Below are 21399 nucleotides of genomic sequence, written 5' to 3'. Positions count from 1 at the left end.
GGTGTTTACTGAAGGGGTTAACTAGTGGGGCAGTTTTATAGGTTGGGTCGTTACGGACGCGGCGATACTAAATATGTGTACTTTTATTGTTTTTTTTTATTTTATTTAGCTAAAGAAATGTATTTATGGGAATAATTTTTTTTTTTTTTTCTTTATTTAGGATATTTTTTTTATTTTTTTTTTACACACATGTGGGGAATTTTTTTTAAACTTTTTTACTTTGTCCCAGGGGGGGACATCACAGATCATTGATCTGGCAGTGTGCACAGCACTCTGCCAGATCTGTGATCTGCTGTGCAGGGCTGCAGGCTTACCAAGCGTCTGCTCTGAGGAGACACTCGGTAAGCCACCTCCCTCCCTGCAGGACCCGGATGCCGCGGCCATCTTGGATCCGGGACCTGCGGCGAGGAGGGAGGTAGGAGACCCTCAGAGCAACGCGATCACATCGCGTTGCTCCGGGGGTCTCAGGGAAGCCCGCAGGGAGCCCCCTCCCTGCGCGATGCTTCCCTATACCGCCGGTACACCGCGATCATGTTTGATCGCGGTGTGCCGGGGGTTAATGTGCCGGGGGCGGTCCGTGACCGCTCCTGGCACATAGTGCCGGATGTCAGCTGCGATATGCAGCTGACACCCGGCCGCGATCGGCCGCGCTCCCCCCGTGATCGCGGCCGATCTGCTATGACGTACTATCCCGTCGAGGGTCAGATAGGCCCAGGTCACCTCGACGGGATAGTACGTCAAAGGTCACAGAGGGGTTAAGTCCATCTAGTTCAACCCATAGCCTAACCTAACATGCCCTAACATGTTGATCCAGAGGAAGGCAAAAAAAACCCATGTGGCAAAGATTAACTCCACCATGGGGAAAAAAATTCCTTCCCGACTCCACATACGGCAATCAGACTAGTTCCCTGGATCAACGCCTTATCAAGGAATCTAGTGTATATACCCTGTAATATTATACTTTTCCAGAAAGGTATCCAGTCCCCTCTTAAATTTAATTAATGAATCACTCATTACAACATCATACGGCAGAGAGTTCCACAGTCTCACTGCTCTTACAGTAAAGAATCCGCGTCTGTTATTATGCTTAAACCTTCTTTCCTCCAGACGTAGAGGATGCCCCCTTGTCCCTGTCTCAGGTCTATGATTAAAAAGATCATCAGAAAGGTCTTTGTACTGTCCCCTCATATATTTATACATTAAAATAAGATCACCCCTTAGTCTTCGTTTTTCCAAACTAAATAGCCCCAAGTGTAATAACCTATCTTGGTATGGCAGACCCCCCAGTCCTCTAATAACCTTGGTCGCTCTTCTCTGCACCCGCTCCAGTTCAGCTATGTCTTTCTTATACACCGGAGACCAGAACTGTGCACAGTATTCTAAGTGTGGTCGAACTAGTGACTTGTATAGAGGTAAAATTATGTTCTCCTCATGAGCATCTATGCCTCTTTTAATAGATCCCATTATTTTATTTGCCTTTGTAGCAGCTGCCTGACACTGGCCACTGAATATGAGTCTGTCATCCACCCATACACCCAGGTCTTTTTCATTGATGGTTTTGCCCAGAGTTTTAGAATTAAGCACATAGTTATACATCTTATTACTTCTACCCAAGTGCATGACCTTACATTTATCCCCATTAAAGCTCATTTGCCATTTATCAGCCCAAGCTTCTAGTTTACATAAATCATCCTGTAATATAAAATTGTCCTCCCCTGTATTGATTACCCTGCAGAGTTTAGTGTCATCTGCAAATATTGAAATTCTACTCTGAATGCCCCCTACAAGGTCATTAATAAATATGTTAAAAAGAAGAGGGCCCAATACTGACCCCTGTGGTACCCCACTGCTAACCGCGACCCAGTCCGAGTGTGCTCCATTAATAACCACCCTTTGTTTCCTATCCCTGAGCCAGCTCTCAACCCACTTACACATATTTTCCCCTATCCCCATTACTCTCATTTTATGTATCAACCTTTTGTGTGGCACCGTATCAAAAGCTTTGGAAAAGTCCATATACACTACGTCCACTGGGTTCTCTTGGTCCAGTCCGGAACTTACCTCTTCATAGAAGCTGATCAAATTAGTCTGACATGAACGGTCCCTAGTAAACCCGTGCTGATACTGGGTCATAAGGTTATTCCTCTTCAGATACTCCAGTATAGCATCCCTTAGAATGCCCTCCAGGATTATACCCACAGTAGAGGTTAAACTTACTGGCCTATAATTACCGAGTTCAGTTTTTGCCCCTTTTTTGAATATTGGCACCACATTTGCTATACGCCAGTCCTGTGGTACAGACCCTGTTATTATGGAGTCTTTAAAGATTAAAAATAATGGTATATCAATGACTGTACTTAGTTCCTGCAGTACTCGGGGGTGTATCCCATCCGGGCCTGGAGATTTGTCAATTTTAGTGATTTTTAGACGCCGCTGTACTTCCTGCTGGGTTAAGCAGGTGACATTTAATGGGGAATTTTTATCACTAGTCATATTGGCTGCCATGGGATTTTCTTTTGTAAATACTGATTAAAAAAATTAATTTAGCATATTGGCTTTTTCCTCATCCTCATCCACCATTTCACCCAGACTATTTTTAAGGGGGCCAACACTGTCATTTTTTAGTTTCTTACTATTTATATAGTTAAAGAATATTTTGGGATTATTTTTACTCTCTCTGGCAATGAGTCTCTCTGTCTCAATCTTTGCTGTCTTGATTTGCTTTTTACAGAATTTATTTAATTTTCTGTATTTATTTAATGCCTCATCACTACCTACTTCCTTTAATTCTCTAAATGCTTTCTTTTTGTCCCTTATTGCGCCCCTAACAGCTCTATTTAGCCATATTGGTTTCCTCCTATTTCTAGTATGTTTATTCCCATACGGTATATACTGTGCACAGGTCCTATCCAGGATGCTAATAAACGTCTCCCATTTTCTTTGTGTATTTTTGTGTCTCAGGATATCGTCCCAGTTAATTGCACCAAGATCCTCTCTCATCCGTTGGAAATTTGCCCTCCTGAAGTTTAGTGTCCTTGTCACCCCCCTACTACCCATCTTATTAAAGGTTACATGAAAACTTATTATTTTATGATCACTATTCCCCAAGTGACCCCCAACCCTTATATTTGATATGCGGTCTGGCCTGTTGGTTAATATTAGGTCTAGCAGTGCCCCCAACACTTGCAACTTGCCACATACAGTACATACAAACAGTACATACATACAACATACATATAGACATACAGTACATATAACATAGAGTACATACTCACCATCACTTGTCACTTTGTTCCCCGAAGCCATTGTCACCTGTAAAAAAATATTAAAATAATAATCAAACACTACTGTATACTCCCTGATCCGCAGAAATCCAATTAAAACGAGTGTCCCACGATGATCTCCCATGGAGAACAGCAGCATCAGCTGATGTGACCGCTCTCCAGGGGCTCCAGGAATACAGTGATGGAAGGTATCCTTCCACAATGTATTCCTCACAATGTATTCCTACGCCCCTGTGAGAAAATAGTCCCTAGTCTCACTTTTTGCATTGCTGTGTGAGAAAGTTCCCACGCAGCAAATGCCATAAAGTGAGACTCTGAACTATGGTAACCTCTCAGTGATGCACTGCAGGAGCCATTGTCTCCTGTCAGTGTGTCACTGAAGGTCCTATAGAGCAGTGACATCACCCGATGTCACTGTTCTATAGGGGAGATCGTCGTGGGACACTCATTATTAATTGGACTACGGCGGACAGGTAGTATACGGTTTATTATTTTACATTTTTTTTCAGGCGCTGAAGTATGGTAAGTATGGTTAAATTAAGAATATTAAAATACTTTTTTCTGGCTGTGTCTATTTTTTTTTAACTCTTTCACTACTATAGGATTAATAATGGATAGGCGTCATATTAACGCCTCTCCATTATTAACCCGGCTTAATGTCACCTTACAATAGCAAGGTAACATTAACCCCTTATTACCCCATATCCCACCGCTACTCGGGAGAGGGAAGAGATGGGCTAGGTGCCAGAATTGGCGCATCTCACAGATGCGCCATTTCTGGGGCGGCTGTGGACTGGTATTTGTAGCCAGGGGGGGCCATGGATATCTGGGCTATGAATATCAGCCCGCAGCTGTCTGCGTAGCCTTTCTGGCTATAAAATATAGGGGGACCCCACGTCGTTTTTTTGGGGGGGTCCCCCTATTTTAATAGCCAGTAAAGGCTATGCAGACAGCTGCTGGCTGATATTCATAGCCTAGAGAGGAGCCATGGGTATTACCCCCTCCCAAGGCTACAAATATTGGCCCCCGGCCATCAGCTTTCCCCCTCTGGTGCAGAAAATTGTGTGGGAGCCCACGCCATTTTTTTTTTCCGTTTTTTTTTTCAACTGAAACATATTGTTCATTAACCCCTTTCTGCCAGCTGACGGAATAGTACGTCAGCTGGCAGTATCCCCCGCTTTGAGGTGGGACCGCAACATGTCAGCTGTTTTCAATACAACAACAAAAATTTACATGATCGCTAAATGGCATAGCGAGAAAAAAAAATCAAAAGCCAAAGTTATGTTTTTTTGGTCCCCGCGACATTGCATTAAAATGCAATAACGAGCGATCTAAAGAACATATCTGCACAAAAGTGGTATCATTAAAAACGTCAGCTCGGCACGCAAAAAATTAGCCCTCACCCAACCCGATATCTCAGAAAATATAGACGCTACGGGTATCAGAAAATGGCGCAATTATTTTATTTCTTTTTAGCAAAGTTTGGAATTGTTTTTTCACCACTTAGATAAAAAATAACATAGACGTGTTTGGTGTCTATGAACTCATAATGACCTGGAGAATCATAATGGCAGGTCAGTTTTATGCTGTGTGCACACGTTGCAGATTTGGGTGCAGAATTTTCTGCACAAAATCTGCATCTCCTTGCAGAAAACGCAGCTGCGTTTTTGATGCATTTTTTTCACGTTTTTTTCAAAGTTTTTGCGCGGTTTTGATGTGGGTTTTTTTGTGCCGTTTTGATTCAGTTTTTGCTGCAATATTTGGTGCGTTTTTTTGCATGGTTTTGATTCAGGTTTTTGATGCTTTTTTAATGCAGTTTTTGGTGAAGTTTTGATGCAGTTTTTGGTGCAGCTTTGATGCGTTTTTGGTGCGGTTTTGATGCAGTTTTTGTTGCGGTTTTGATGCCGTTTTTGATGCAGTTCTTGGTGCAGTTTTGATGCAGTTTTTGGTGCAGTTTTGGTGCGGTTTTGATGCAGTATTTGGTGCGGTTTTGATAATAATAATTATTATTTATATAGCGCCAACATATTCCGCAGCGCTTTACAGTTTAACAGTTTCAAACACAACAGTCATGGGTAACAATGTTAACAATACAGTATTAAAGCAAAATAAGACAAAATAAGATTAAATAATTTAACAACATAATAACAAAATAATATTTTGATGCAATATTTGGTGCGGTTTTGATGCAGTTTTTGGTGCGGTTTTGATGCAGTTTTTGGTGCGGTTTTGATGCTGTTTTTGGTGCGGTTTTCATGCGTTTTTGATGCAGATTTTGCTGCGGTTTTGATGCAGTTTTTGGTGCAATTTTAATGCGTTTTTGATGCGTTTTTGGTGTAGTTTTTGGTGCATTTTTTGCGCGGTTTTGATGCATTTTTTTATTTTTTGGTGCGGTTTTTGTGCGTTTTTGTATGCATTTTTGAAAGCTAAATAAAGATGCATTATTGAACAAAAAAAAGATTTGTGATGTCATTATTGTCCAACCTCCTCTTTTACATTTGTCCAACCCACACACACAGACAGACAGATAGATGAAATGGATAGACAGATCTACATATAGATAGATCTATAGATGCATACATCTATCTATTCATATATCTATCTATAGATATATCTGGATAGATATATCTATTGATAGATGTATGGACAGTGTAGGGTGCGTGTCCACTGTCCGGATTACATCCGAATTAGCTGCAGATTGGATGCTGCATACTTGTAGTCCCATCGGATGATGCCTGCACACACACCCCAAAAGACCCCCCGCACACACCCAAACAGTCCCGCACACACCTGAACAGTCCCGCACACACCCGAACAGCCCCGCACAGCGCCGCACACATCCGAACAGTCCCGCACACACCCGAACAGCCAGGCACACACCCGCACAGTCCTGCACACACCCGCACAGCCCCGCACACTCCCGAACAGTCCCGCACACACCCGAACAGTCCTGCACAGTGCCGCACACATCCGAACAGCCCGCAGACCCCGCACACACCTGAACAGTCCCGCACAGCGCCGCACACATCTGAACAGTCCCGCACACATCCGAACAGCCCGCAGACCCCACACACACCTTAACAGTCCCGCACATCACCGCACACATCCTAACAGCCCGCAGGCTATGCCCACACACATCCGAACAGTCCCGCACACACCCGAACAGCCAGGCACACACCCGCACAGCCCTGCACAAACCCGCACAGCCCCGCACACACCCAAACAGTCCCGCACACACCCGAACAGTCCCGCATACATGCGAACAGCCCGCAGACCCCGCACACACCTGAACAGTCCCGCACAGTGCCGTACACATCCGAACAGTCCCGCACACACCCGCACACATCCGAACAGCCACAGACCACGCACAGCGCCGCACACATCCGAACAGCCCGCAGGCCCCGCCCGCACACACCCGAACAGTCCCGCACACATCTGAACAGCCCGCAGACCCCGCCCACACACACATACATGCACACAGTCACTGCCCACACACTTCCCTCCTCCCGAACTGCAGCGTTTTTCGGACCCACATCCGCAGCAAAACTGCAGATCTTTTTTACATCTGCGACTTTGCTGCAGATGCGCCCGACTCAATGAAAGTCTAAGGGTGCAGAAACACTGCAGTTCGGCACAAAAGAAGTTACATACTGCGGAAAAAAAAGCGTTTTGGTGCGTTTTTTTCCACAGCATGTGCACAACAAGTCTGCGGCTCCCATAGACTTACATTGGTTGTGCACTACATTGCGGATTTGATGCAATTCAGTGCAGCAAAAAACCCTGCGGATCTGCAATCAAATCCGCAATGTGTGCACAGCCTTAGCATTTAGTGAACCTAGCAAAAAAGCCAAGCAAAAAACAAGTGTGGGATTGCACTTTTTTTGCAATTTCATCGCACTTTGAAGTTTTTTCATATTTTCTGTTACACGACATGGTAAAACCAATGGTGTCGTTCAAAAGTAGAACTTGTCCCGCAAAAGATCACATGGCCATATTGACGGAAAAATTATGGCTCTGGAAAGAAGGGGAGCGATAAACGAAAAAAGCTCCAGGGGTGAAGGGGTTTAGAAACATGGATATGGACATATCTATGGAAATAGACATAGATATATCTGTATGTATCTATCTATCTATCTATCTATCTATCTATCTATCTATCTATCTATCTATCTATCTATCTATCTGTGTGTAATGGAGTGTGGGTTGGACAAATGTAAAAGAGGAGGCTGGACAGAAATGACATCACAAATCTTTTTGAAGATAGAGGAGGGAGAGGAGGGAGGGGTTTGGGTGTGTTTTGGAGTGGGTGTGCTAGGTTCGGGCTTAGTGGCCAGTGCAATGCATCATGGAACTTGTAGTATTAGAGCACAATAAGTCAGGAGAAAGGAAGTTGTCGATTAACCCCATGAGGGCTGGATCCAGCACTGAAGATGTGCTGCTACAGCATGATAAAAGGTAATATTGCTAAAATAAACACAGTGGATGTTTTCAGTGGCCCATAATAGCAAGATTTATTTAAAAAAAAACAAAAAAACGTTATTGTAGTGGACAACTTCTTTAAGTATATAATTCCACATGTGTTAATTCATAGTTTTGATGCCTTTAGTGTTAATGTACAATTTTCATAGTCATGAAAATACAGAAAAATCTTTAAATGAGAAGGTGTGTCCAAACTTTTGGTCTGTACTGTATGTTCCGTCTTTTTTTTATGTCTTCTAACCGCTTCAGGGTTCAGAAATCTTGAAGCAGTTAAAAGAATTAACATGTTCATTCTTCAGGCGTCTTTCTTGGAAATCATCCACTCTTGAAAGTATTGAGCAAAGACACCAGTGCCTTGCAAAACTCAGCATTTCCTCTGGCATCTTAAAGACACCATGTGCACAAACCCTTTTAAGATTCTTGGAAGTATTTTTTTCCGCACAGCATGTTGCAGCCTTTTCATTGATTTGTAGCAAATTCCATATGGAACATGCCTCAAAGTATCAATTCAACATACCATTAGTTTTTGAAACCTTGTAGAGAAAAAATACTGAAAGACTTAGGCTTCTTTCACACTAGCGTCGGGCTCGGCCCGTCGCGGTGCGTCGGGCCGAGGTTACCGACTCTAGCGTTGTCTCCGCCGCACAACGGGTGCAGCGGATGCATTTTTCCAGCGCATCCGCTGCCCCATTGTGAGGTGCGGGGGGGAAGTGCGGGGAGGTGGGGGCGGAGTTCCGGCCGCGCATGTGCGGTCGGAAAAAGCGGACCGTCGGGAGCAAAAAACGTTACATGTAACGTTTTTTGGTCCCGACGGTCCGCAACAGCACGGCGCAACCGTCGCACGACGGTTGCGACGTGTGGCAATGCGTCGCAAATGCGTCGCTAATGTTAGTCAATGCTGAAAAAACGCATCCTGCAAGCACTTTTGCAGGATGCGTTTTTTCGGCAAAACGATGCATTTGCGACGTATTGCAGTTAACGCTAGTGTGAAAGTAGCCTAATTGTACGAGCAGCAAATTGGATTTCCAGTTGAAATCAATAGGGGAGGGTATTCAAAGCGTTGGAGAGTTTAAAATCAACTCTCTATGAATCTAGCCAAACTCTCAAAAAAAATCGCCGTAAGAACAGCAAAGTGGAATTTCAATTGAAATATTTATAGGAAGAGCAAACAGAATATTTGAAGTGGTTTTTCATGTGGGCTTTGGAGCAGATCTACTTCAAAATACTCCTCAAAAAGCTGTTTTTTTTTTATTCATCACGGTTTTTGCAGCCCTTTGACTTGATTGTCAAGATTGCAGATGGTTTCACAAGGGATCCCAAGCAAAGAAGTGATATGTCACTTCTTTTTTTTATCTTGGCCAGGTTTTCAAAACTTCATCGGAAAATCACCCGCTGTATTGTCAGCAATTTGAAATGCTAGTCAAAACCAATAGGAAGAGTATCTAAGGTGTATTTGGAGCAGTTTTTCATGTGGATTTTGGAGAAGATTCTGCTTCATGATTAGAAATGAGCGAACTTGTTTGGAAAATGTTCACCAATGTCAAAGTCGGCATGAACGTTGCACAATCAGATTCGTGTTCAGATTTCCGAGCATTTTCAGCCAAATTCGGTAAATATTCGAGTTTCCACTAAGGCTGTGATCTTACTGGCTGTTCTGATAGGCGTTAATGTTACCGTTGCTAAGATCGTTACTGTCAGTCAGAGCACTGCGGGGACATGCTGTCAGCCCGCAACTGTGACTGTGTCCCGCAGGTAAGCAGGCGTCGGCTGATGAGAGACTACTACGGTAAATAATTACTGCTGGTCAGATAGCCGCGGTTCTCACACTGTCAAATGACACAGTGAGCCGCAGCTGTGATCGGAGGTAAAACATTTACCTCTGGTCACTTGCATCAGCTGCTACTCCCATCAGCCGACACCTGCTGCCGCTAATAGCAGAGAGACCAGGCACGGCTGATGGGAATGCTAATGAGCCAGTGCCTGAGTTCTAAATTTATAATAAAAAAAAAACACATGGGTTCCCCTGTATTTTTGATAAGCAGCCAGGCAAACTGACAGCTGCGGGATGCAACCCTCAGCTGTCAGCGTTAGCAAGGCTGGTTATCAAGAATAGACGGGTCCCTACGGCATTTTTAAAAATTATTTAAATAAATAATAAACGGGTTGGGGTCCCTCCATTATGACAACCAGCCAAGCTAAAGCAGATGACTATTAGATGTGCCAATTCTGGCATTTTGCCAGGCTCTTCCCACTTGTCCTGTGGTGGTGGCAAGTGGGATTTATATTTGTGGAGTTGATGTCACCTTTGTATTGTCTGGTGACATCAATCCCAGGGGTTAGTAATGGAGAGGTGTCTATATGACACCTATCCATTCCTAATCCTATAGTTACATTGTAAATAAACACACAGCAAGAATAAAGTCCTTTATGTGAAATAAAAAAACACGCTTTTACTTTTTTATTTCAAAATAACAAATAACAAACACAGTTATACTTACCTAATGTCCATTCCACTGAAACCATGCTCTCCTGTAAAAAAACATAAAATAATAAACAAAAATACTCACTTAACCATCAATTCCACTGAAGCCAACATCTCCTGTAAAAAAAACAAAAATAAAAAACAACCTTACCCTCACATGCCCATCGTTCTGTCCCACGTCATAATCCATGTCCGTGACCGTCCAGGCTGAGAACCACTGGGGAATGAGTTGCTATGAGCGCAGCCTCTGTGAGTAGCGGTGACATCATCGAGGTTACCGCCAGTCACTAAGGCTGGTCATTCCGAGCCGGGCCCCTGAACAAGTCTCATGGTGCAGTGGTGAGTTCACCACAGCCCGCAGCTGTCAGTTTTTGTCTGGATGGTTATCAAAAATACAGGGGAACCTACGGCAGCCACGTGACAGCTTGGCAAACACTGTATGTTCTGGCCCCCCCAATGGGGTCAGGGTTCAGGCCCAGGTACTGTTCTGGTACCCGAACCAAACCTTTTTTTTTAACTGTTTGCCGAACCCGAACATCCATTGGTTCACTCATCTCTATTCATAATCAACGTAAAAAAGACTGTGAAAATACCCAGAGAGGGCAGTTTTTGATGCAGTTTTTTTACAAGCCAAAGTCAGGAGTGAGTCATAAAGGAAGGTAAAGTAAAAGGCTTTCTTCACACAGTGTTGTTTCTGCATTTAAAATGCAAGCAAAAAATTGCAGAGCTGTGATTATTTTGGATATATTTTGAGCTGCATTTTTATGTTTGTGAAAATGCCAATAATTTGGGCTGGGCAAGTAATGCATAAAAAAAGCTCTCAGTTTTACCGCAAGATGCCGCTTTATTACAGCTATTTTTACAGGTAAAACATATATGGCAAAATGCGTTTACCTTTAAAATCTAGTGCAGCAAAAAAAAAAAAAAAATGCAAGCGTAAATGCACCCATTGGCCACTTTTACATGACAACATTTTGGACAGTATTTTGCATCATTATTTATAAGCCAAAACCAGCAGTAGGTTCATAATATGAAGGAACAGCATACCCTTTCACTATAGATTTCTATTTTGGTATTTCACTACTGATTTTGGCTGAACAATACTGTTACAAATTACTGACCACAACTGTCATGTGAAGGAAGATTTATTTTTAGTTTGATGAGCTCATCTACCCTGGAGGAATTGGCATGCTTAATTCATTGTGCATACTCCAGCTCCACCTATATTTCTTCACGTAAAGGGATTGTATCCTTTTATTAAAGGGAATCTGTCAGCAGGTTTTTGCAATGGAATCAGAAAGCAACACAATGTAGAAGCAGAGCCTGATTCCAGCGATGTGTAACTTACAGGGCTGCTTGCTGTATTTTCCATAGAATCACAGTTTTCTCTGCTATACCTGTAGATGTAGCAGTGCTCTGAATGCTGAACTGTGTATAACTTCATCCACACTTCTGATTGGCAGCTGCCTGTGTACTGTGCATTGTCTGTAAGCTGCCAATCAGTGATGGGGGTGTGGTTACAAAGACTATCCAGACTGGCCTGCACCTGAGACCTTGTCCTGCTATGATAATCACCTGCTGATAAAACACAGATTTTTATTGAAACAACAGCACTCAGCCTAGTAAGTGATGCATAGCTGGAATCAGGATTTCTGCAGCTACATCATACTGCTCTCAGATTAAACATCAAAAATATGGTGAAAGATTCACTTTAAATGTGTAAAATTGTTAATACAAGCAAGTTTGTGATTCATCAGTTGCTTTAAATCCTCTCCAGTCTCAAGAACAGAGGGATTCTTAATTCCAGAATTTCCAATTCGATGTCGAAGTTACCGGCTACTTCTGCAGTCTGTAGAATTGGCTGGTTTCCTAGGCAAAGACCACACATTTGCAGGTGAATTTGGTGGAGTGGCGCATATACAAACAAAGTATCAGGAAAAGATTCAAACCTGTTTTGATTCCTGGATCCACTCCTAGTTTTGGCTTATAAATACTGTTGCAAAATACTCACAGAAATACTGACGTTTGTGTGAAAGTGGAATAAGACGTCATGAAGATGTTAGGTGTCGGACATGTGACAAATTCTCCCCTTGCAGCATGGAATGGAACATAGAATTTTTTTTTCTGATGGATTTAGGCATAAGAGAAATGTATGAAGGTAAAGTACAAGTGCAGGTTCATTTACCTCTATCGGTACCCCATTATGGCTCCGTAACACAGAGTCAGATACCGCCACGTGTATGCCGCCTAAACCTGGGAAGTGTAGTCTTCGGTATCTTGAACTTGTACCTGGTCATAAAACAGTCATGTGTATGAGGCTTCAATCTTATTCTTTTTATTCAAGGAGTAAAAAGTCTGGTTCAAAATGTTAAAATGAGCAAAAATGCCGCCACTTCTAAAAGTACTGAGTGTATGGTACAAGTACAGTAGATACAGATGTTCAACGGATTTTTATTTTTTTTACAGAACTAAGAGCACAGAGATTGTATCTCCATGAGAACATCCCCAAGGCACATTATATAAGATGTGTCTGATATATAATGTCATGTGCTGTCATGTACCAATACTTCATGTACTGTATACTTGGAAAAAGGAATTCTACTACTTAAGTTTAATGTCAGTTCCCCCCCGTATAATGTATTTTCACAAGATGATATTTACTTTTTTTAAAGGCCTTCGGCTCTATCTGGAGCCATGGGTACTTGATAGATGAACGCTCTGTGGGAAGATCGATCTTGTGCAGCCTAGATAGGTCCACCAGGGTCTTCTCCACCATTATTTTGATTGTCTCAAGCCATCGCGTTGCTGGTCTTCCTCTTTGCCTTGCTCCTTCTATTCTTCCAACCATGATGTCCTTCTCCAGTGATTGCTCTCCTTGTATGATGTATACAAAGTAGACAAGTTGTAGCTTGGTGATTCTTGCTTTGAGTGACATGTCTTGCTTGATTTGTTCCTAAATTGGTTTGTTTTACTTCTTGCCATCCATGGTATTGTGTTGTGAATTCTGCTCTTGGGCTCCCTCCGGCGGTTATAAGTGGTAGCACTGCTGTCTCTGGATCGCAGCATTTATCAGGTGTTTTCACTTTTTGCAATTCTGACTGGGCTATTTAGTCTTGCTTGACCCTTTAGTCAGTGCCAGTTGTCCATTGTTCCTGGAGGATTCACATCCCTGCCTGGTCTCTCCTGCTTTGCTGTTCTTTTCAACAAAGATAAGTTCTGGCCTTGATTTTTGCTGTCCACATGCTGTGGCCTTATTGTTCAGTTCTTATCCATGTTTTTGTCTTGTCCAGCTTGGTCTGTATAAGGATTTGTTTAGCCAAGCTGGTATCTCTGGAGATGCAGATATACCCTCCATATCTTTAGTTAGATGTGGAGATTTTGTATTTTCTGTGGTGGATATTTTCTAGTGTTTTAATACTGACCGCATAGTACTCTGTCCTATCCTTTCTATTTAGCTAGAAGTGGCCTCCTTTGCTAAATTCTGATTTCAGTCTGTGTTTTTTTTTCCCTCTCCTCTCACAGTCAATATTTGTGGGGGGCTGTCTATCCTTTGGGGATTTTCTCTGAGGCAAGATAGTTTTCCCTTTTCTATCTCTAGGGGTAATTAGTCCTCCGGCTGTGTCGAGATGTCTAGGGAGTGATAGGTACATTCCACGGCTACTTCTAGTTGCGGTGTTAAGTTCAGGGTCTGCGGTCAGTACAGGTACCACCTTCTCCGGAGTACGTCTCATGCTGCTCTTAGGCCACCAGATCATAACAGTATTGATAACATCCTTCTCCAGCACCACAGTTCAAAGGCGTCGATTCTTCTTCTGTCTTGTTTCTTTATCGTCCAGATTTCACATCCTTATGTTACCACAGAAAAGACCAGACTATGTACGAGCTGTGTCTTCATCACCAGTGAAATTACTTAAGACCCTGTCCATTGACTTTATGGTTGATTTGACCATAGCTATTCTCCTACTGACTTCCGGTGTTGTTGCTGCACCTTGAGTTGTCATTGTTCCAAGTAGGTGGAAATCCTTTACAACTTCCAATTCATCACCGTTTATCTCAAATGTGTCCCAGTCGTACCTGGCATTAGTCAATAATATCTTTATCCTCTTTGCATTGAGTAGCAGTCCCGTATTTTGAGCTTCACACTCCATAATAAGTCTTTAATTCCATCTACATTTGTTGCTATCACTGTTGTATCATCTTCGTATTTAAGATTGTTGAAGATTTGTCCAGCAATTTTGATTTTGATACATACTACTATTTTAATATATGCTACAGGATAAATATACTATTTTTTTTTATTTGATCTGCTATACATTACGTCTTTGCCACTTAAAAAATTAAATTCTAATTTGTACTGTAGCAATGGACACTATCAGACCAGAATTCTTTGGACCCCACAAAGGAAATGAATCTGAGAGATTACCTCCACCTATACAAAACAAGTAAACTTCTTTGGTGTTGCAAACTTTTTGGGTTTTATTGGGCATAGAATAAATCATCAGTAAGTTTTCATTGGTTATATTTTTCTGCAAACCCGAACAATCTTCCAGGATCCATATTGGATAACGAAGACACTGTGTCGCTTAGGGGTCAATGGGAAAAGCTTCTGTGTCAGGAACATCAGCTGGATGACCTGGCGTGCCTTTGGATAAAAGAACAGGGACTCTTCATTGTTCTGATATCCAGAGATTCCAGTGTGTCAACTCCCTACTGTTCAATTATTGATATCCTTAGGTTAGGCTATCAATGTTATTGGACTGAAGATCCTCTTGAAGCCACAAAATGGAAATGAGATACATCCAGGAATAACTAGGGTGTAGCTATTTATGACTTCTCTTGCTTAGGTTATCTATTTTGGCATATAGAGTATTGATTCTGTGCAGGGGTTCTCTATGGTAATAATATTAATGACACTTGACTGTTGTTGAAGGTCACACGGAAGAAAAGGACAGGAAGAGGATGTCAACCAAGGCCAACCTCACATGAAGCAATAGAGGAAATGTGCAGGTAGGGAGTGAACTATACGTCATACTCTGTGTCTAAAACGGGGAGCAACAAGAATAAAATAAGAGCAAACACTGGCCACTTTTCACCTGGTGATAGATCGTCTTTAAAAGAAGCATCTCAGCTACATTGATGAGGTATACATGCATTTAAACTTTTTGAAGACTGAAGAACCCCTTTAAGTCTAGCATGTTATTTAGTTTACTGTGCACATTTTTCATGCCATAATTGCTATTTCTATGCCAACAACTTCTTAAAGAATGTGATACCCACAAAGATCTTCCAAATGCCCCAGATGCCACCACAAAGTCTGTCCAAATTTTCCTAAAAGATGATAATCTCATACTGAGCCTCAGTCTCAGGATGTCGTCACAGGTGCCCCCATACAGTGCCAATGCCCCTTATAGTGCCAACATCATTTGTCTTAACACTTCCAATATGAACACTTTAGGAACTTTAGAACAAGTTATCACCTTTCTATAATGCTTTGGTCTCGCTTCAAATGTTTAATATTTTGGAACAAATTGATGCTGTAAATTGTATCTTGAGGAACTGGTCGCCATGAAAAATAAAAATTAGTTTGTGCATCCTGGTGCAACATCTCACCTTTTACTCTCCCCTGACAAAACACCAGGGATATGGTGGCTTTATATTCTTGCCCAGTGCTGAAAATAATATAATATACACAATCATCAATCTGCATTTTAGGAAGGTGCAATTCTTGTTTTTTTTCATGGGCTATTACACTAATAATGAGCTTCTCATGTGGCAATCAAAATGAACTCTCAAATATAAATGTCTTTCTAAACGAAGAGAGCAAGGTAATTGTCCAGACAGACTGATTATTGGGAAACGATGGCCAGTAATAACAGCAGAGGCAAAGGCAAAATGCTAATCTAGGTTTCGGTTGGCAGGCGAGCTGCAAAACATGAATGGAGAAAAGAAGAACAAGCACATCTGACCTTTGTATAGCAATTAGTCATTATTTGTCTGAAAGATTTCAGAGGATAGCTGTAGGAAGTGGTAAATGATTTATATAGGTAAAGCTTCAGATCCTTTTGGCTGCTTGGATTACCTGACAATCGAATAAAACATTTCCAAAAATGGAGTCATGGACTCATCAAGGGAATGACCAACTTTGCTCCCCGAAGCTCATGTGGCTACTTAGTGACACATACTTACCTTCACATTACTTTGATGAGTTTAGCTGGCCAAACACATTACATGGCAGTCAGCCAAGCAGAGCTTTGGCTGATCCTTCAGGTGACAGTGTGGTGCCCCTGAGGGTCCAGTCACCACATAGGTACTGCACCTCAGCCAGAGGTGTGGTACACCACTCTCGGGTAAGGAGGGGGCACTCACCAGTATCCACACAATAGCATCCAACACCACACCACTTCAGGCCAGGGGATCTGGGCGGACCCTATTTAGGGAGGGCCCCATCTCAGGCTGGAGGGGGAACTAGGTAGAGGGTGTGGGTGGAGGAAGTAGATATGGGTAGGACAGTGAAGAGTTGTCATGGAAACGGGAGTGAGGCGGAGTCAGTCGGGAGAGGGAGAAGAAAGGATTGACAAAGGGAGTAGGAGAGGAGCTCCAGATAGAAGGCGTCCTAGGTTCCAGGAAAGTGAAGAATCCACGCATGGCGCCCGAATCCACGCCGACCGTAGTCGAGTGGAGGGACCAGATCGCAGCAGGGACCGGCCCCAGACTACTGGAGAGACTGTAGGACTCAGCTAGCGAACCAGAGGCTGAAGTATCTGTATGTGCAACAGCCAAATCTACACATAATTGCTAAAAAGGCAGCCACATAGTAATCAAGGGGACCAGGAGGTTGTCGCTTGACAGGACCTGAGGCTTTTGCATATCTATTGCTCCATTCCCTGACAGCAAGCAGCTTGAATGGTATCTGAGTCATTCTATCTTCGGCATTGAATCCTGCATATATCTATATATTAGTCATCTTATTATGCATTTGTTTGTGTTTATAGATATTTAACTCACTTCTGCTTGTCCCTATGTAGAGAGATCACATAACTGTTTCAAAGGGGTTTATGATCCATGTAGACCTGGACATTTGTTTATCTGACCACTACATTTATTGTGTCCTGCTGTCTCAACTGAGTTAGATTGATTGTTAACGAGAACAAAAAAAAAAAAAAAAAAGTGAGATCTAAGAGCTAGCCTTCTATAAATGTAGACATAGCTTGGGGATGCATTCATGCAGGGGTGCATTCGTGCACTATTATTCGTGTACTTTTATTTCAAGTATTTTTTTCTAAGTATTCGGCAGTTATAACATGGCAGTTAGACAGGGCAGGAGACAGGTAAGACAATCTAAACCTATTCACTATTCATTTGGAACAGAACAAATACTCACCATATGTATTTGTATAATCTATATCCTGGCTGCTGCATTCACTCACATTCACCGCCCTGGCATAAACTCTTTACACTCCATCCATATCGGCCCCTATGTCCTTGCCTCTCCTATGTATAGCACTCATGCTCTGTTCACATTGCTTAACAGCACAGATCCATTCAGTCCCACCATCCAACACAAGAGACGCTCTCACAAATCACTTAACCATCTGCTCACTCTTTCTATCCTCCTTCTCCTAGTCGCTGGAGACATCTCTCCAAACCCCGGCCCCCCATGTTATAGCCAGTCAAACCTCCCAATTGCTACACCCAGAAACCCCTCTAACCTTATTAATATTCCATGCATGCCTTCTGTCTCTTTCAATTGTGCCCTTTGGAATTCTCGCTCTGTGTGTAATAAACTCTCCTTCATTCATGACTTCTTCCTTTCTAATTCTCTTAATCTCCTGGCTCTTACTGAAACCTGGATCCAGCAGTCAGACACCACCGCTGCTGCTGCTCTCTCATATGGTGGACTACACTTTTCTCATACCCCAAGATCAGACAACAGAGCAGGTGGAGGCGTTGGTCTGCTCCTTTCACCCAAATGTACCTTCCAAGTTATCCCCCAAGTACCCTCACTTGTATTCCCTTCCTTTGTGGTCCATGCCGTCAGACTCTACGTCCCCTTCTCCATGCGAGTGGCAGTGGTGTATCATCCTCCTGGCCCCTCTCATCAGTTCCTGGATCATTTTGCCACCTGGCTTCCACACTTTCTCTCCTGTGACAGCCCCACCCTTATCATGGGTGATTTCAACATCCCCATTGCTTCTCCCCTCTCCCCATCTGCTTCTCACCTTTTATCTCTAACCTCCTCTTTCAGCCTCTCGCAGCATACTAACTCTCCAACGCATGAAGATGGAAACTCCCTTGACTTGGTCTTCTCCCGGCTTTGCTCACTGGATGATTTCACAAACTCCCCTCTCCCGCTCTCTGACCACAACCTTCTTTCATTCTCTATCAAGAACTGCCATCCCGCTCAGGTCACCCCCACTTTCCACACTTATAGAAACATACAGGCCATTAACACCCAGAAACTTATGAAGAACTTGCAGTCCTCATTAGCCCCAATCTTCTCCATCTCATGTCCTGATTCTGCTCTGAAGCATTACAATGAAACCCTGCAAAGTGCCCTGGATGAAGCTGCACCTCCTATACATAGAACAACTCGACACAGATGGCGACAACCGTGGCACACGCTGCAAACACGTTTCCTGCAGCGGTGCTCCAGGTGCGCCGAATGTCTGTGGAGAAAATCTAATCTACCCGAAGATTTCATCCATTATAAGTTCATGCTAAAAACATACAACTCTGCCCTTCACCTCTCCAAACAAACCTATTTCAACACCCTCATCACCTCGCTGTCCAATGACCCTAAACGTCTCTTCGACACTTTCCAGTCTCTACTCAACCCAAGAGAGCAGGCCTCAACCACAGATCTCCGCGCTGACGATCTAGCCAATTACTTCAAAGAAAAAATTGACCACATTCGACAGGAAATCATCTCCCAATCTCTTCATACCATGCACTGTCCTCCCTCCCCCACTGCATCTAGTTCACTCTCTGACTTTGAACCAGTTACAGAAGAAGAAGTAAGCAGGCTCCTTGCATCTTCTCGCCCGACCACTTGCACCAGTGACCCCATTCCGTCACATCTCCTCCAGTCCCTTTCCCCGGCTGTCACCTCTCACCTAACAAAAATATTCAACCTTTCCCTCACTTCCGGTATTTTTCCCTCCTCATTTAAGCATGCCATCATACAACCATTACTTAAAAAACCCTCCCTCGACCAAAATTGTGCCGCTAATTATAGACCTGTCTCTAATCTTCCCTTCATCTCCAAACTCCTCGAACGCCTGGTCCACTCCCGTCTTACCCGCTATCTCTCAGATAACTCTCTTCTCGACCCTCTTCAATCTGGCTTCTGCTCTTTACACTCTACTGAAACTGCCCTCACTAAAGTCTCTAATGACCTACTAACAGCTAAATCTAATGGTCACTACTCCATGCTAATTCTCTTGGATCTCTCAGCAGCATTGACACTGTGGATCATCAGCTCCTCCTCACTATGCTCCGCTCCATCGGCATCAAGGACACCGTTCTCTCTTGGTTCTCCTCCTATCTCTCTGACCGATCCTTCACTGTATGTTTTGCTGGTTCCTCCTCCTCTCACCTTCCCCTTTCTGTTGGGGTTCCTCAAGGATCAGTCCTAGGCCCCCTCCTCTTCTCTTTGTATACTGCCCCTATTGGACAAACAATCAGTAGATTTGGTTTCCAGTACCATCTCTATGCTGACGACACCCAATTACACACCTCTTCTCCTGCTTTCACGCCGACCTTCTTAGAAAACACCAGTGATTGTCTTACCGCTGTCTCTAACATCATGTCCTCCCTCTATCTGAAACTGAACCTGTCAAAAACTGAACTCCTCGTGTTCTCTCCCTCTACTAACGTACCTATGCCTGACATTGCCATCTCCGTGTGCGGTTCCACCATTACTCCAAAGGAACATGCCCGCTGCCTTGGGGTCATCCTTGATTCCGAGCTTTCATTCACCCCCCACATCCGATCATTGGCTCGCTCTTCTTATCTGCATCTCAAAAACATTTCTAGAATTCGCCCTTTTCTTACTTTCGACTCTGCAAAAACTCTTACTGTCTCACTTATTCATTCTCGTCTGGACTATTGTAACTCTCTACTAATCGGCCTCCCTCTTACCAAACTCTCCCCGCTCCAATCTGTCCTGAATGCTGCTGCCAGGATCATATTCCTCACCAACCGTTACACCGATGCCTCTACCTTGTGCCAGTCATTACACTGGCTACCCATCCACTCCAGAATCCAGTACAAAACTACTACCCTCATCCACAAAGCACTCCATGGATCAGCACCACCCTACATCTCCTCTCTGGTCTCAGTCTACCACCCTACCCGTGCCCTCCGCTCCGCTAATGACCTCAGGTTAGCATCCTCAATAATCAGAACCTCCCACTCCCGTCTCCAAGACTTTACACGTGCTGCGCCGATTCTTTGGAATGCACTACCCAGGTTAATACGATTAATCCCCAATCCCCACAGTTTTAAGCGTGCCCTAAAAACGCATTTGTTCAGACTGGCCTACCGCCTCAACGCATTAACCTAACTATCCCTGTGTGGCCTATTAAAAAAAAAAAAAAAACATCAGGTTCCTCGCATCATGTTCTCATACACTTTATGCAGTTAATAGCACTCTGTGTCTGTACTGCTACACACTTAGGCAGTTAACTGGTTCATGCAGCTTTACATGCACACCCGAGCCTTACACTATGGCTGGTCCAAATAACTAAAGTAATTGTTACCATCCACCTCTCGTGTCTCCCCTTTTCCTCATAGGTTGTAAGCTTGCGAGCAGGGCCCTCATTCCTCCTGGTATCTGTTTTGAACTGTGATTTCTGTTATGCTGTAATGTCTATTGTCTGTACAAGTCCCCTCTATAAGTTGTAAAGCGCTGTGGAATATGTTGGCGCTATATAAATAAAAATTATTATTATTATTATTGGGACACTGTGTGTAAAGCGCAGGGCAGGAAGACAAGAGCCAGCGCAGGGAGACGACATGGAAAGGTACACAGGAAAGGGTCCCGGAAAAGTGCACCCAAATTACCTGAGAGCTGGCTGGACCATCGACCCGGAGGACACAGCACCCGACTGGTGATTGTAACCTAAGGACTTTGAGTAAAGTGTGAAGACTGCA

General features: G+C 43.4%; 1 protein-coding gene across 3 annotated transcripts in view; it reads left to right on the top strand.

Annotated features, from left to right (window-relative positions):
- The window catches only part of LMNTD2 (lamin tail domain containing 2), a 214378-nt gene that overhangs the window by 107441 nt on the left and 85538 nt on the right, over positions 1-21399 (top strand). For all 3 annotated transcript variants that reach the window (XM_077292673.1, XM_077292671.1, XM_077292672.1), the window contains one exon: positions 15176-15252. In XM_077292673.1, the coding sequence (XP_077148788.1) occupies positions 15176-15252 (77 nt within the window). The remainder of the gene's footprint in view (positions 1-15175; positions 15253-21399) is intronic.

This window comes from Ranitomeya variabilis, chromosome 2, assembly GCF_051348905.1.
Source record: "Ranitomeya variabilis isolate aRanVar5 chromosome 2, aRanVar5.hap1, whole genome shotgun sequence".
NCBI lineage: Eukaryota > Metazoa > Chordata > Amphibia > Anura > Dendrobatidae > Ranitomeya > Ranitomeya variabilis.
Note: the sequence above shows the minus strand (reverse complement) of the source record. Positions and strands in the feature narration are given on the sequence as shown.